The 12190-nt window shown below is 40.6% G+C and overlaps 1 protein-coding gene across 1 annotated transcript in view; it reads right to left on the reverse strand.

The window, feature by feature from the left end:
• Window positions 1-369: 369 nt before the first annotated feature.
• LOC140392618 (streptomycin biosynthesis protein StrI-like) overlaps window positions 370-12190 on the reverse strand; it is a 41454-nt gene continuing 29633 nt past the window's right edge. The window contains exons 7-9 of the mRNA XM_072478044.1: window positions 10560-10678; window positions 9974-10130; window positions 370-7724 (exon numbers count right to left, since the gene is read on the reverse strand). Of these exons, the coding sequence (XP_072334145.1) occupies window positions 7576-7724; window positions 9974-10130; window positions 10560-10678 (425 nt within the window). The 3' untranslated portion in view covers window positions 370-7575. The remainder of the gene's footprint in view (window positions 7725-9973; window positions 10131-10559; window positions 10679-12190) is intronic.

A 12190-nucleotide genomic window follows, 5' to 3' on the forward strand; every position in this document is an offset into this window, starting at 1 on the left:
ACTATTTAAAAATGTAGGGTGAGCTCTCCCCAATATTCCTAGCCAGTATTTGTCTTTGTCTTTCACCCACCATCACCAAAATACAGATTATATATTATTACATGGGACCTTTTATATGTGAAAAGTGGTTGCTGCATTTCTTACAAGTGACACAATTCAAAAGTGCTTAATTAGCACTTTAGAATGTCTTGAGGTCATGAAAGGAGCTAGATAAATGAAAGTTCCAATGCCCACTTGGAACTCAATCGAAACTGCCTAAAACTCCTTTCACGTAGAATCTTCAGCAGTTAGTAAATGGAGACTTTTGTACCTTCAGTCAAGACTGGATTTTAATCTAAATGTGATAATCAAAACTAACAGTTCAGAATGTTATCAGCCCAAATAATTTTATTTACAAGATTAATATTGTAAAAATTAAAGCAAAGAACAAATAGGAGGCAGTTGATCAGATTAGTAAAATCATGTACATCTGACTGTTAAACCAGTTGAAGACGATTGGAAAATGTCAATGAATACATCTAAAAACAAAAACACCAAGCTATCCTTCAGAGATCAGTGGCCAGCAAAAATCAAATCAGGACATCTCCAAAACATGTTGTTCAACAGTAAAAGTTATGTAGTTAATTTAATTCAAATACTGTTCTTCTACAGATAGTTTTGTGTAACAAAAATGTCATGTTCGAAAGATTTATTTTTAAAATTACAAATATAACACGATATAATAAAATAGCATCAATCAAAATAAAATTGTAATATATACCAGATGTAGGATATTGTTGATCTTTTTTAAACCTTTATAAAATGGTGTATTATATTCAACAGGCAATTTTAATCCACTTAATTCTTTGATCCAATTGTTGTCTCTTCTTGCTTGATTGGTTTGGTTCACCACCAGTACTTAACCAAGTGGTCATACTTCAAGCACAATTAGTCAATGAATGTCAGCAAGTTACTCATCATATGGGCAAAGGCAGCCTATATCCTACCCTCACCTGAACACGAGAGTGATGGACAGTAAGGACTTAGACCAAATTTCCCCCTCTTTAGCCCAATGATGCTGCTGTGGTTGATAAGTGCATCCTTGCTACTAGCCTGTCTGGGATCAGCTAACTCAACGCAAACTGGAGGTTGAACCCTAGGTCTAACCTAGTTTCAAAGCACTTTTATAAACATTACTGTTGTTTTCCAAAACTTTGTTACCATCCTCACATCATTTGATTAGGGCACCTATAGATTCACATCTCTTGGATCACTGCACCTGTCCAGCTCATTGTTAAATATTAGAAGCCCACAGTTGCTGTGGAGGGAAGGAAAGCAAACCATTCCTTTTGTAAACCCATCATCAGATGAGTGAGTGGAGGAGACAGCCAAATATTTAGGGCATTAATCAGATGAGTACTACTAAAAAAAACAAGTGCTCTTCAGCTTTAATACAAAATAGTTGGAAACAATCCTCTTATATTGTAGGATCTGCAGTGAAAACCAGCCCACTGGTAGGTTACAAGTCTTCACTTTCCATTAGCTGCAAGGGCTCCAAAATGAAATGTTTCAGTGACCGATACTTCAGAAAATGATTTTTAATAAAACATGTAATATGAACTAGCTGTATAAGGTCTCTTTGAGTTTGTTGAAATAGGGCTTTGTTACTTTATTTTAAGCATATTCCAGTTTGATAGAACCAGGATTGATTATTTATGTTAGTGGTGTCCTATCAAAGGGGCACTTGTGGTGCTGCCACATGCCTTCAGTTCTAATGTTGCATTCACATGGGGGACGGGTGGGGTTGCTTTGTTCAGATTGTATTTAATGCACAGCCTATGCAGAATGTGGAAAATATTTGACGCTGATATTCGATGTTAAAGGCAGAATCTTCACAAAATTATTACAACCACAAGGCCATTCAGCCCATGTCCGCCCTGGCTCTCCAAATGAGCAATTTGCCTTGTGCGATTTCCCTGGTAACCCTGCATGTTATTCCTTTTCCGAGAACAGTCCCATTCCCTTTGACTGCCTCCACCACAGATGCAGTGCATCCCAGACCGTAACCATTTGCCAATTACTTATAATCTGCACGCCCTCATTCGCAATCAATCTTACCACAAATGGGAACAATTTCTCCCCATTTACTCTGTCCAAACCCATGATTTTGAATACCTCTATCAAATTTCTTCAGTCTTTTTTTCTCCAAGTCCCAACTTCTCCAATCTATCTTCATAGCTGAAGTTCCTCATCCCTGGATCCATTCTCGTGGAATCTTTCCTGCACGCACTCCAAAGCCTTCACACCGTTTCTAAATTGCAGCTGAGGTCAGAGTAGTCTCTTATTCAAGTTCACATAACCTCCTTGTTCTTGTACTCTAGGCCTCTATTAAAGCCTGCCCTAGGAAAATGTATGTTTTATTAACTGCACCCGAGCTATCCTGTCACCTTCAATGATTTATGCACATACACACCCTGCACCCCCTTTAGAGTTGTAGCCTTTATTTTATATTGTTTCTCCACACAGTTCCTACCAAAATGAATCATCTCACATTTCTCTGGATTGAACTTCATCTGCCACTTGTTTGCCCATTCCACCAAATGTTCCATTGCCCAGTACTGATATCTGTTGGATTTCACCATTCATCAAAACAGAAAATTAAAAAAAAAAAACACAAAAATTAGTGGCCAATAACAATAGTTCGCATATGCAAAGTTCCAGATGACTGCCGTGATATGGGGGCAAGAAGAGTCAGAGAAAGGCCAGAGAAGCAAGCTGCCATGCTCACATGTTAGCCTTTGCAGAATCTTGAGAAAAGTCATGATTGAAATTAAATCAGCTGAAACTTGTTCATGACAATTAACCATGCAATGTGGTTCCTTTAACCAATTCTATTTTTCTTTCGCAATATGTATCCAATTGTTTTTACTGACAGGAATGGGCAGACTTGCCAATGAGAATCCAGTAGCAAATGTAGACTTCATCAATGATTTATCAAAAAGTGACTCAGTCCCAGCCTTAGCTCAGTGGGTAGCACTCATTTCTGAGTCAGAAGGCTGTAGGTATTAGTTCCACTCCAGAAACTCAATTACTAAAATTTAGGCTGACACGACAGGTGTTGCCTTTTGGGTAAGAGATTATACAGAGGTCCCTGTCTGCACTGTCGTATGGGCATAAAAGCAGGGGCATTATTGGGCCAATATTGACTCTTTAATCAAAGATTATCGAGACATTATCTGGTTGCTATTGTAGGACCTTGTTATTAGCAAATTAGCTGCTAGGTTTATCTATATGACAAATGACAACACTTCAAAGGAACTTGCTGAAAAACAGTTTGTGATACCCCAAAATTGTGAAATGCAAGCTCTTGATGTGAAATAGTGACAAACTGCTACATATAGGATTCCATCCGCAAGAGATAAAAATGCATTCTGGGGGCACAATTCCAGCTCCGAGTCAAGGTTCGCTCATTCAAAAAGCTTTGGCAATTTTCTCAGTTGGAAATTCCTCCTCTTGAATCTCAGTTTCAGCAACATCTCTAGAGCACATAGCAGGTGACAGCGAGCCACAACGAGGGGAGCTGATGTGTATTATTGAATGAATGGTTAGATAGAAACTGACACAGTGCATGCTTAAAAGCAGCTAACTATCTCCTGACAATGTAAACTTTCTGACCAATTTGTTCCACACTATGCACAGCTATAAAATGTCCAGAAAAGAAAATGATTTCATTGATTGATGACCAACTTTTGTGGTGTGCTGGCCACATATCTTCTATGGTTAAAACAACGCACTAGCCATAGGATCTCAGTATCCAAAATAAATCAATAATTGTGGGACACAATTGACATGCTCATCAGTCACATAAATGTAACTCTGAGATTGTAAATTCATATTATATCTTATCATCTGAGAATTATAAATTGGATTGGATTTGTTTATTGTCACGTGTACCGAGGTACAGTGAAAGTATTTAGTAATATTGTAATAGCTAGATTTCCTACTGCACAATAGTATTAGCATTTTAAGAATGCACAACATGGCCTTGGGTGGGCACTACACCAAACCATCTTAGACTATTTGAGCCAGTGCATCCCAAGCTTCATCTCCCCTGGAGCTGCTCACAAAACCCTCTATTAGCCTGACTGCAAGAAAGCTTTGTAAAGGTCTCTTCAATTCCTGCAATATTTGAGTACACTACACAGTACAGAACTTGTAAGTGGATCTTAGCTGGGAGAGTAAAGCAACTGAGTTGTTATATAACTGGGGTGGGGGGGAAAAGAAAGAGAGAGAATTCATATGAGGCTCACTAGAGTTAGACAGCTTAAATTATTAACTAGGATCACACAGGAAGGTTAGCCACTGGAGCAAGTTATCGGAGGGCAGCCAATACCTGTGCCACATTCCACCAGAAGCATCAGCATCTTAAGGATGGGAGTAATGGGCAGAAAAGTGGCTGTAATTCTTCAAACAATCGGCAACTGTTACCTAGTCTGTGCAACCCTACAACATGCTCGGTCACTGCCAATAAAGTATCTACAATCCAAGCACTAATAACTGCATCTTAGTTATACAGTGGCATTTCTTTAAAACAAAAGGTATACAAGTGCAGAAATCTATAAACCAAAGGAGCATAAAATGATTGTCTTTTGCTAAAACAATATTCTGTGAAAAGTAGAATACACATCACTAGGCTTGGGCATGAGGAACAGAGCAGGATTAAGAGTTTGAACTGATTCGGACCAGACCAGCCAGACTGAACCACAGAATAAAAATTCAGAGTCAAAAAGCTAAAAGGAGATTTGATAGAGTTGTTTAAAATCATGGAAGGTTTAAATGGAACAAATAAAGAGAAAATGTTTCCAATGGCTGAATGGTTATTTACCAGAGTGCACAGATTTAAAGTGATTAGCGTAAACACCCAGCCACGACATTAGGGGTGGATAGGACTTGGAATGCACTGATAGGTTCAATAGTAGATTTCAAAAGGGAATTTGGTAAATAGTTGAAGGAGAAGATATGCAAGATATGGGGAAAGAGGCATGGAGTGGAGCTAATGGGATTGTTCTTCAAGAGGCAACACAGACTCAGTGAGCTGACTGGTATCTTTTTGTCCTGTGGTCACTTAAGTAGATGTAGATATTCAAACACAACATTTTAGATGCCCAATATAATCCGTAAAGGATCAGCAGGTTTATGCCACATTTCAAGAAATCTGCACAACTCAAGTTATTGAACCGATACCGAGACCCAGGTCAATAATCAGTTGGTACAACCAACGTAAGGTGTGCTTAGGAGACCACTAGGCTCGCAGATATAAAAAATACTTTAAAAGTGTAAATAGAATTTACTATTTATGGGAATTACAATTTTTGACTGCACTTTTTTTGTTGCAAATTGCATGTATTCTTAAAGTAGCTCTGTAGCTTCCAAAATCAGTATAACTTCCCACACAATACAGGGAGAGAACTGAGCTCTGTGACTGCAGTCCCCAGGAACTGTTGCATACCCTACACTGGCCAGCGGCCAGCTCAAAGCTTAGAGTAGAATTAATCTTCCCTTCATCTCAATAGCTACAGATCTAAACCTAACATCAGCTAATTTATATTTACCAAATCTTCTTTTGCTGCTTTCAATGTTGTTGCTTTCCCTTACAAGGAAATTGGAATCCACACTGTGGTTTCCCAGCGAAACACCAGACTGCCCACCTCCTATTCCTTTGATCACAGGAGTTGCAAAAAATAAACCAGGGCAGCAGTCTTGCTCCAAACTATGAAATCCACTTAACGTGAGCTGTGTGCACATCAGGAAGCTTCTGCCAGCTCAATGTCAGTCGGTAATTCTCCCGATACCATTTTGTAAAGCTGGCCTTCCTGCATATCTCAAAAACAAATGGACACCACAAGAACCTGGTCAAAGGTGGCAACTGGGTCAGAGGTGTGAATGATCTGTCACCTTTCTCGCAGCTTAAATTCAGGCCAAGAAGATGAAATCCCATAGTGAGCTAACTGGAGTGTAAGCAAGCTCTTATATCAACTTTAGACATCTAACTGCATGAAGCAATACTACTCATTATGCAGAGCAATGTAACGGAGTTGTTCTCCCAGAGTCTCTTTGCAAAAACAATCCCTTACCATCAGCTCCAGATTTCACCTTAAAGATTCATAAAACATTTTGTTGACTCAATTGTTCCATATACATTTATCATATTCAGTACATTGGAAAAAACACAAGTTAATTCTGCAAATGCACTGTGATCAGTTGAGACATACAGCAGCATTCTGCTGCTTGTGATTCCTCTTTTCCTGGACCTTTCAAGGCTAATTACTGGCATGGGCTCAGTGTTTCTCAATTGGACAAATGGATCCCAGTTTGTTGCTGCACTGACTCTGGTCTCTCCCTCCCTTCTCCTGCCCAATGAATAGTTAGTATAAATGGGGCAAAATTAACATTCATTGTATTCACAAAATGCATTTCATACAGAAAAGAACGTTCACCATACCTATTGCAAAGTTTACATTTTTTAAATAAAAATTATCCATTCATCTCTATGCCTTTCGGTTAAAGGTTACTTTCTTTCCAATTGTCCAACCCCTAACTGTTGTTTCTGCACTAGTAAAAGCAAGTCCAGCATGTGTAGCAATGTTTAGAAGCAATCCTAAACTGCCCAATAATTACAAATATAAAAACACATATTTCTAAATAAATTACCCTTTTAACCTATAGTATACATTAGACCTAATTCTGTTAAATCAGTTAAGTTGCGGGATTTTAAAAATTCCAATACTGCATCTAAAGTACAGCAAAAAAAAAAACATGCGGAGACGGAGTTACATCAGTTATACATATACAGTACTTGTGTTAATCCACTGCCATCAAACCAGGAAATGGTGTGGAAATATGATTCCGATTCATGGGCAGTAAACATTCTCATCACATCCCAAGGTCATCTGAAGAATAGATGTTTAACCTCGACCTCAAAATATGATCACCGCGTTCCTGATGTACTTTTGGGAGGTGTATCACCTACACAAAAGCATTGGAGTTCCATCTGTGCTGTTCTAAGTTTCAATACACTTATTGGTAGACAATAGGTAGAATAATCGGCTGTTGCTGAAAAGCACAATGAGGAGTTTAATTCGAGGGACGGGAAGAGAGTGAGGAGGAAACAATGTGTTTCTACTGATCCAACAGTTGATACTTACAAATGTTTCCATATGTTGGAAGGTACAACTTCTTCCTGTGCAACATCCATAATGCCAGATATTGCCAATTGCCGAGTGTTGGTACAGCAGCAAGTTCTTGGTGGGACATTACAGAATTAGATGGGTAAGGTGGGTTAACTCACTCCCCCACTTCACCCCACTCCCTGGACTCTTGCAACCATCTCCCTCCCCAAACCAGTTGGTCTATCGGCTACCATACTAACCCACTACTTGAATAAAATTCTTCCTTTATAAGCATCGGTCCATAAGACTGGCAAACAGTTTACAGAACAGTTCTCGGTTCGCAGTTTCCTCTCTGCTCCCCTGGCAAGGTACTGGCATGGATAGCGACTAAAGACGGCCCTCAATTTCCTGCCACGTGTTTCTTTTTTCAGGGCACTTCAGTTTTAATAACAGTGCCGTCAAGGGCTTCATTCCGCAGATCCACTGCTGAACCATTCCTCCAAGACTGCTCCGCAGCTGCTGCAACCTGAATCGTCCACAAGAAGTTCTCCTTCGTGATAAATGGCTCTTCCTTCCCTGACAGAAGAGCAAACGATTACTCAAATAAAAATGCTTCTATAATAACCAACAAGTCAACAGTTATTAAACCCAGAGTTCCCGTTACTGCATAGTGCCATCGGTATAGCTCCTTTTCTGCTTTCTCTCCTTAGTGAGGCACAGTGGTTAGCACTGCTGCCTCATGGCGCCAGGGACCCGGATTTATTCCGACCTTAGGTGACTGTCTGTGTGGAATTTGCACGTTCTCCCTGTGTCTGCGTACGTTTCCCCCCACAGTTCAAAGATGTGCATGCTAGGTGGACTGGCCATGCTAAATTGCCCATAATGTCCAAAATGGTTAGGTGGGGTTACGGGGATACGTTGGAGATAAGTGGGGTGCTCTTTCCAAGACCCGGTGCAGACTCGATGGGCCGAATGGCCTCTTTCTGCATTGTAAATTCTGTGATATCCCTGAAAGCTCAGACAAGATTAGTTTGCCAGGATCCGGGAGAGGAAGAGCAGCTGTAGGCAACAAGACACTATTGTTCATCACATAGGAATGTGAGTGGCAATTCATGCTCGGATTGAAAAGACCAAATTCACAAAGAGTTAAAATGAGGCTGGAAGATTTGTCTAGCTTGTGCGAGAAGAATCTCTGGTTGGAAATCTCCGGCCCTTGGAAAGAGCACCCCACTTAAGCCCACACCTCCAACCTATCCCCGTAACCCCACCTAACCTTTTTGGACACTAAGGGGCAATTTAGCATGGCCAATCCACAAAACCTGCACATCTTTGGACTGTGGGAGGAAACCGGAGCATCCGGATGAAACCCATGCAGACACGGGGAGAACGTGCAGACTCCACACAGATAGTGACCCAAGCCGGGAATCGAACCTGGGACCCTAGAGCTGTGAAGCAACTGTGCTAACCACTGTGCTGCCGTACTTCCATATCTTTAGACTCTTGCCCTCTCAAAACCCATCTCCACATCAACATGCATCACATGGCAGCTGTATCCATATAGAAATGCTTATCACCCTGGAGACGCCCCAATTCTCTTCTATCTTCGAAAGAAAAACACAACTTTTATAACCCAGCATTCTCAACATTTTTCTGGGACTTTGGAGACTCAATCTATCCACTGTTGGCACACAAACTCCTGCCATTATCTCCAAGTGTAAACATCATGCAATTTCTTCCCAGTAAAATGATCTGGGCCCCCCCTTTAATCTCTAACAACCAAAACATTCAGGCAAACTTCAGAACAGGTCACATGACTCCATTCATTTTACCTTAAAGACACAGTCCCCAAAACATAACCATATAAACTCACAATTGTTAAATGAGGGAGATGTGTGTTTCCTAACGCTTTTTACATCCTAAGAATTCCCCAAAAGAACATCAAAGCCACTCAATTACTTCATGAAAGATAGTCACTGTTGTTTGTGTAGGCAGCTGCAGAAGTCAATTTGCTGATAGGAAGATTCCTTGACAATAAAATGACTGACCGGTTAACCTATTTGGAGGCGATTGGTGCCAAAGATGCTGGGAGAATCCTTGCTCTTTTATGACAATACACTATGGTATTTTTATGTTCATCTGAATATTGAAGTCCCATACAAAAGACAACATGTCCTCGGGGGAAAGAGGGTGAAATTGTGGTAATATCACTGGGCTAGAAATCCAGAGGTCCAAGCTAATATCCTGGGATGGTTCAAATTTTGCCAGAGCAGTTGGTAGAATTTAAGTTCAATTAATAAAACCTGGAATTGAAAGCTAATCTTAGTAATGGTGTCCATGAAACTATCGATTGCATCAATGCCCTGACAGAAGGAAATCTGCCATCCTTACCTGGTCTGACCTACATGTGACTCAAGCTCCACTGCAAAGTGGTTGACTCTTAACATTTCATTTCAATTTGATTAGATATGGGCAACAAATGTTGGACTTGCCAGCAACACACACATCCCATGAAAAGAATTAAAAGAAAATTCGGCACTCCCTCTTCAGTATCCGTGCATGAACTTTGCAGTGGGGCTTTATTTTTTTAATTAATTTACAGGACGCAGCTCGAACCCACAAGTCTTCTGACTTGAGATGAGAATGCTGCACATTGAAACCAAGTTGATGCTTAACCCAGCTTCTGCAAATTAATCTACTGAGGCCCCATATTTTCTGGAAGGCCACCCTTGCAACCAGTGAACGAACATATTCAGACGTAATTTATTTTTCAGCCCAAATCAGAAATATAGAACCACCACATTATAACATTTCTGCCCCTTCGCTACCTTTCAGAGTCTTGAGGAAGTGTTTCAGCAAATCTCTATAAGCATCTTTGTATCGGTCACGATGCAAGTGGGAACACACAGGTCTTGGTGTGCCCTGCTCAGTTATTCCCAGCGCATTCCGATTGTCCATCCTTAGTGTTCCTTCCGATCCGTGAACCTTGAAGGATTCAAAAACAAAAATGTGGATGCGTATGCCATTTAAAGATGTTGCACCCAGGTGTATACTTCACCAACAGTACCCCGCTCACCTAAACAGCTCGAAGCAGCGCGAGTGAAAAATTTGTAATTGTTCCTACTCTTAATGATTACCCAGCAAACAACTCCCACACTTGCACTAGATGTGTGTAGGACAAATAACGAATTGACTGTTATGATATTCCTTCGCAACCGAATATCCACCGGGGCAGAATGGAAATTGTACCCTGGATAGAATCAGTGCTCTCAGAAGTGAAAGTTTGGAAACAGCTGGTAGACAAAAAAGAGATTAAAGTAAAGGATAAAGAGAACAGCCAAAGACCAAGAAGGAATTTTGAGGGGATAGGCGCGACAAATATTTACTTATATATTAATGAGCTGGGTGACTTACCTCCAACCTCTGGTCACTACTGCGTGTACAATGCTGGCTGACATCTAGTGTGACTATAGCACCACTGGCAAATTTCATGCTGACCGAGACGGTGTCAGCATCCTTCAGGGCTGCAATTTCTGTCAAGAGTTGAGAATGGGTTGGAGTTAACCTCTGCACACTTTGCAACACTGCATTCACCCCAAAGACAGTTGTCTCTTTTCCTTTTTGAATCATTTTAACCTCTATGATTTGTTTCCTGGCAATGATTCACAGGTCTTTTAAAAGGATATATTTTTTGCGCTGGTTATTTTAATATCTTTTTTTTTGTCAGGTATAGATGTTGTGGCAGACACTACTCAATCAGGTCCTGCACACACAATGATATGCTCACTGAAGTTTAAAAACTGGCATAATCACTGCAGGTTTAGCAAAATTTAAACTGCAATAGATGAAGATGGGAGATAATAATATTTTAATACACTCTATGGTGTTCAGGACATTCAGAGAGACCATGCATTAAGACCTTCGGAAGAACTCAGCGCCAAAGTACTGTGCAGTAAATGTAATTTCACCTTCCTTTCACCCCACAATATATCCCACGGCCCTTCTGAAGGTGCGGACTCTCGCTGGGGTCAGCTAAGATCCAAAAAACTGCAAGCACCAGATGTTTTCACACATACAGAATTTTTCCTGTACATGGCCACTTAGTAGGATATTCTAACATGAAAGTCGTCTCCTGTCGTCCACATATTTGCATCCCAGTGGGGACACTTGATTGTATCAAGAAAAAGCTCAGTTTTCCCCTCTTTAATAAGAAGCAAAATCTTCAGCAATATAAATCTTTGCTGTGATGGCTGTGGCGCAGTGGCTAATGCTCTCGCCTCCAATTCAGAAGACTGTGGATTTAGGTTCCACTCCAGGTACTTGAGAATATCATCTAGATTGATGCTCCCAGTGCAGTACTGAGGGAGTGCTGCACTGTCAGCAATACTGTCTTTCGGGTGAAATATTAAACTGAAAGCTCTATTTGGCCTCTCAGATGGAAGATTCCGTGGCACCAATTCAAAGAGCCAAGTCCCCCGGCCAACTATTGGCCCTAAACAAATGTTACCAAAACTGATCATTACCACATGGCTGTTTGTGTGTTCTTGCGGAACACAAAAAGAGGGTTTCATATATTACAATTGAAAAGAATTTTGGAACTTTCAGGTGACGAAAGGCACTAAATAAAAAGTTTTCTCTTTTACTGGTTTTAACAGTGAGAAGCAGTGCACGAAAGAGAACTGGGTCAGTCGATAAACAACATTGCTCTCTACATTGGGAATCAAATTACTTGTAATGGTTCTATTACCGAATGATGTTTGAATATCCCTCTCAAATGACATTTCCACAAAGGCTTTGAGGCCATCTTGCTCCAGTTTCATGTGTGATGGAACAGCCTGCTTCCTGTATTTCATTTTTATTTAACTCGTGCCTGGGATGTTGATATCTATCGAAGCAGTATTTACTTCCTTTCCGTAAGAGTTGAGCACATAACGTGGGACTGGTGTGATCTGTGGCCCAGAATGCAGGTGGAGGCAGCAGACTCTCTTTCCCAAGACAATTAGTGAACCAGTGGGGTATTTATAATGAACTTTGTTTTGGGCCCC

The sequence above is a fragment of the Scyliorhinus torazame genome, chromosome 16 (assembly GCF_047496885.1).
Source record: "Scyliorhinus torazame isolate Kashiwa2021f chromosome 16, sScyTor2.1, whole genome shotgun sequence".
Taxonomy (NCBI): Eukaryota; Metazoa; Chordata; class Chondrichthyes; order Carcharhiniformes; family Scyliorhinidae; genus Scyliorhinus; species Scyliorhinus torazame.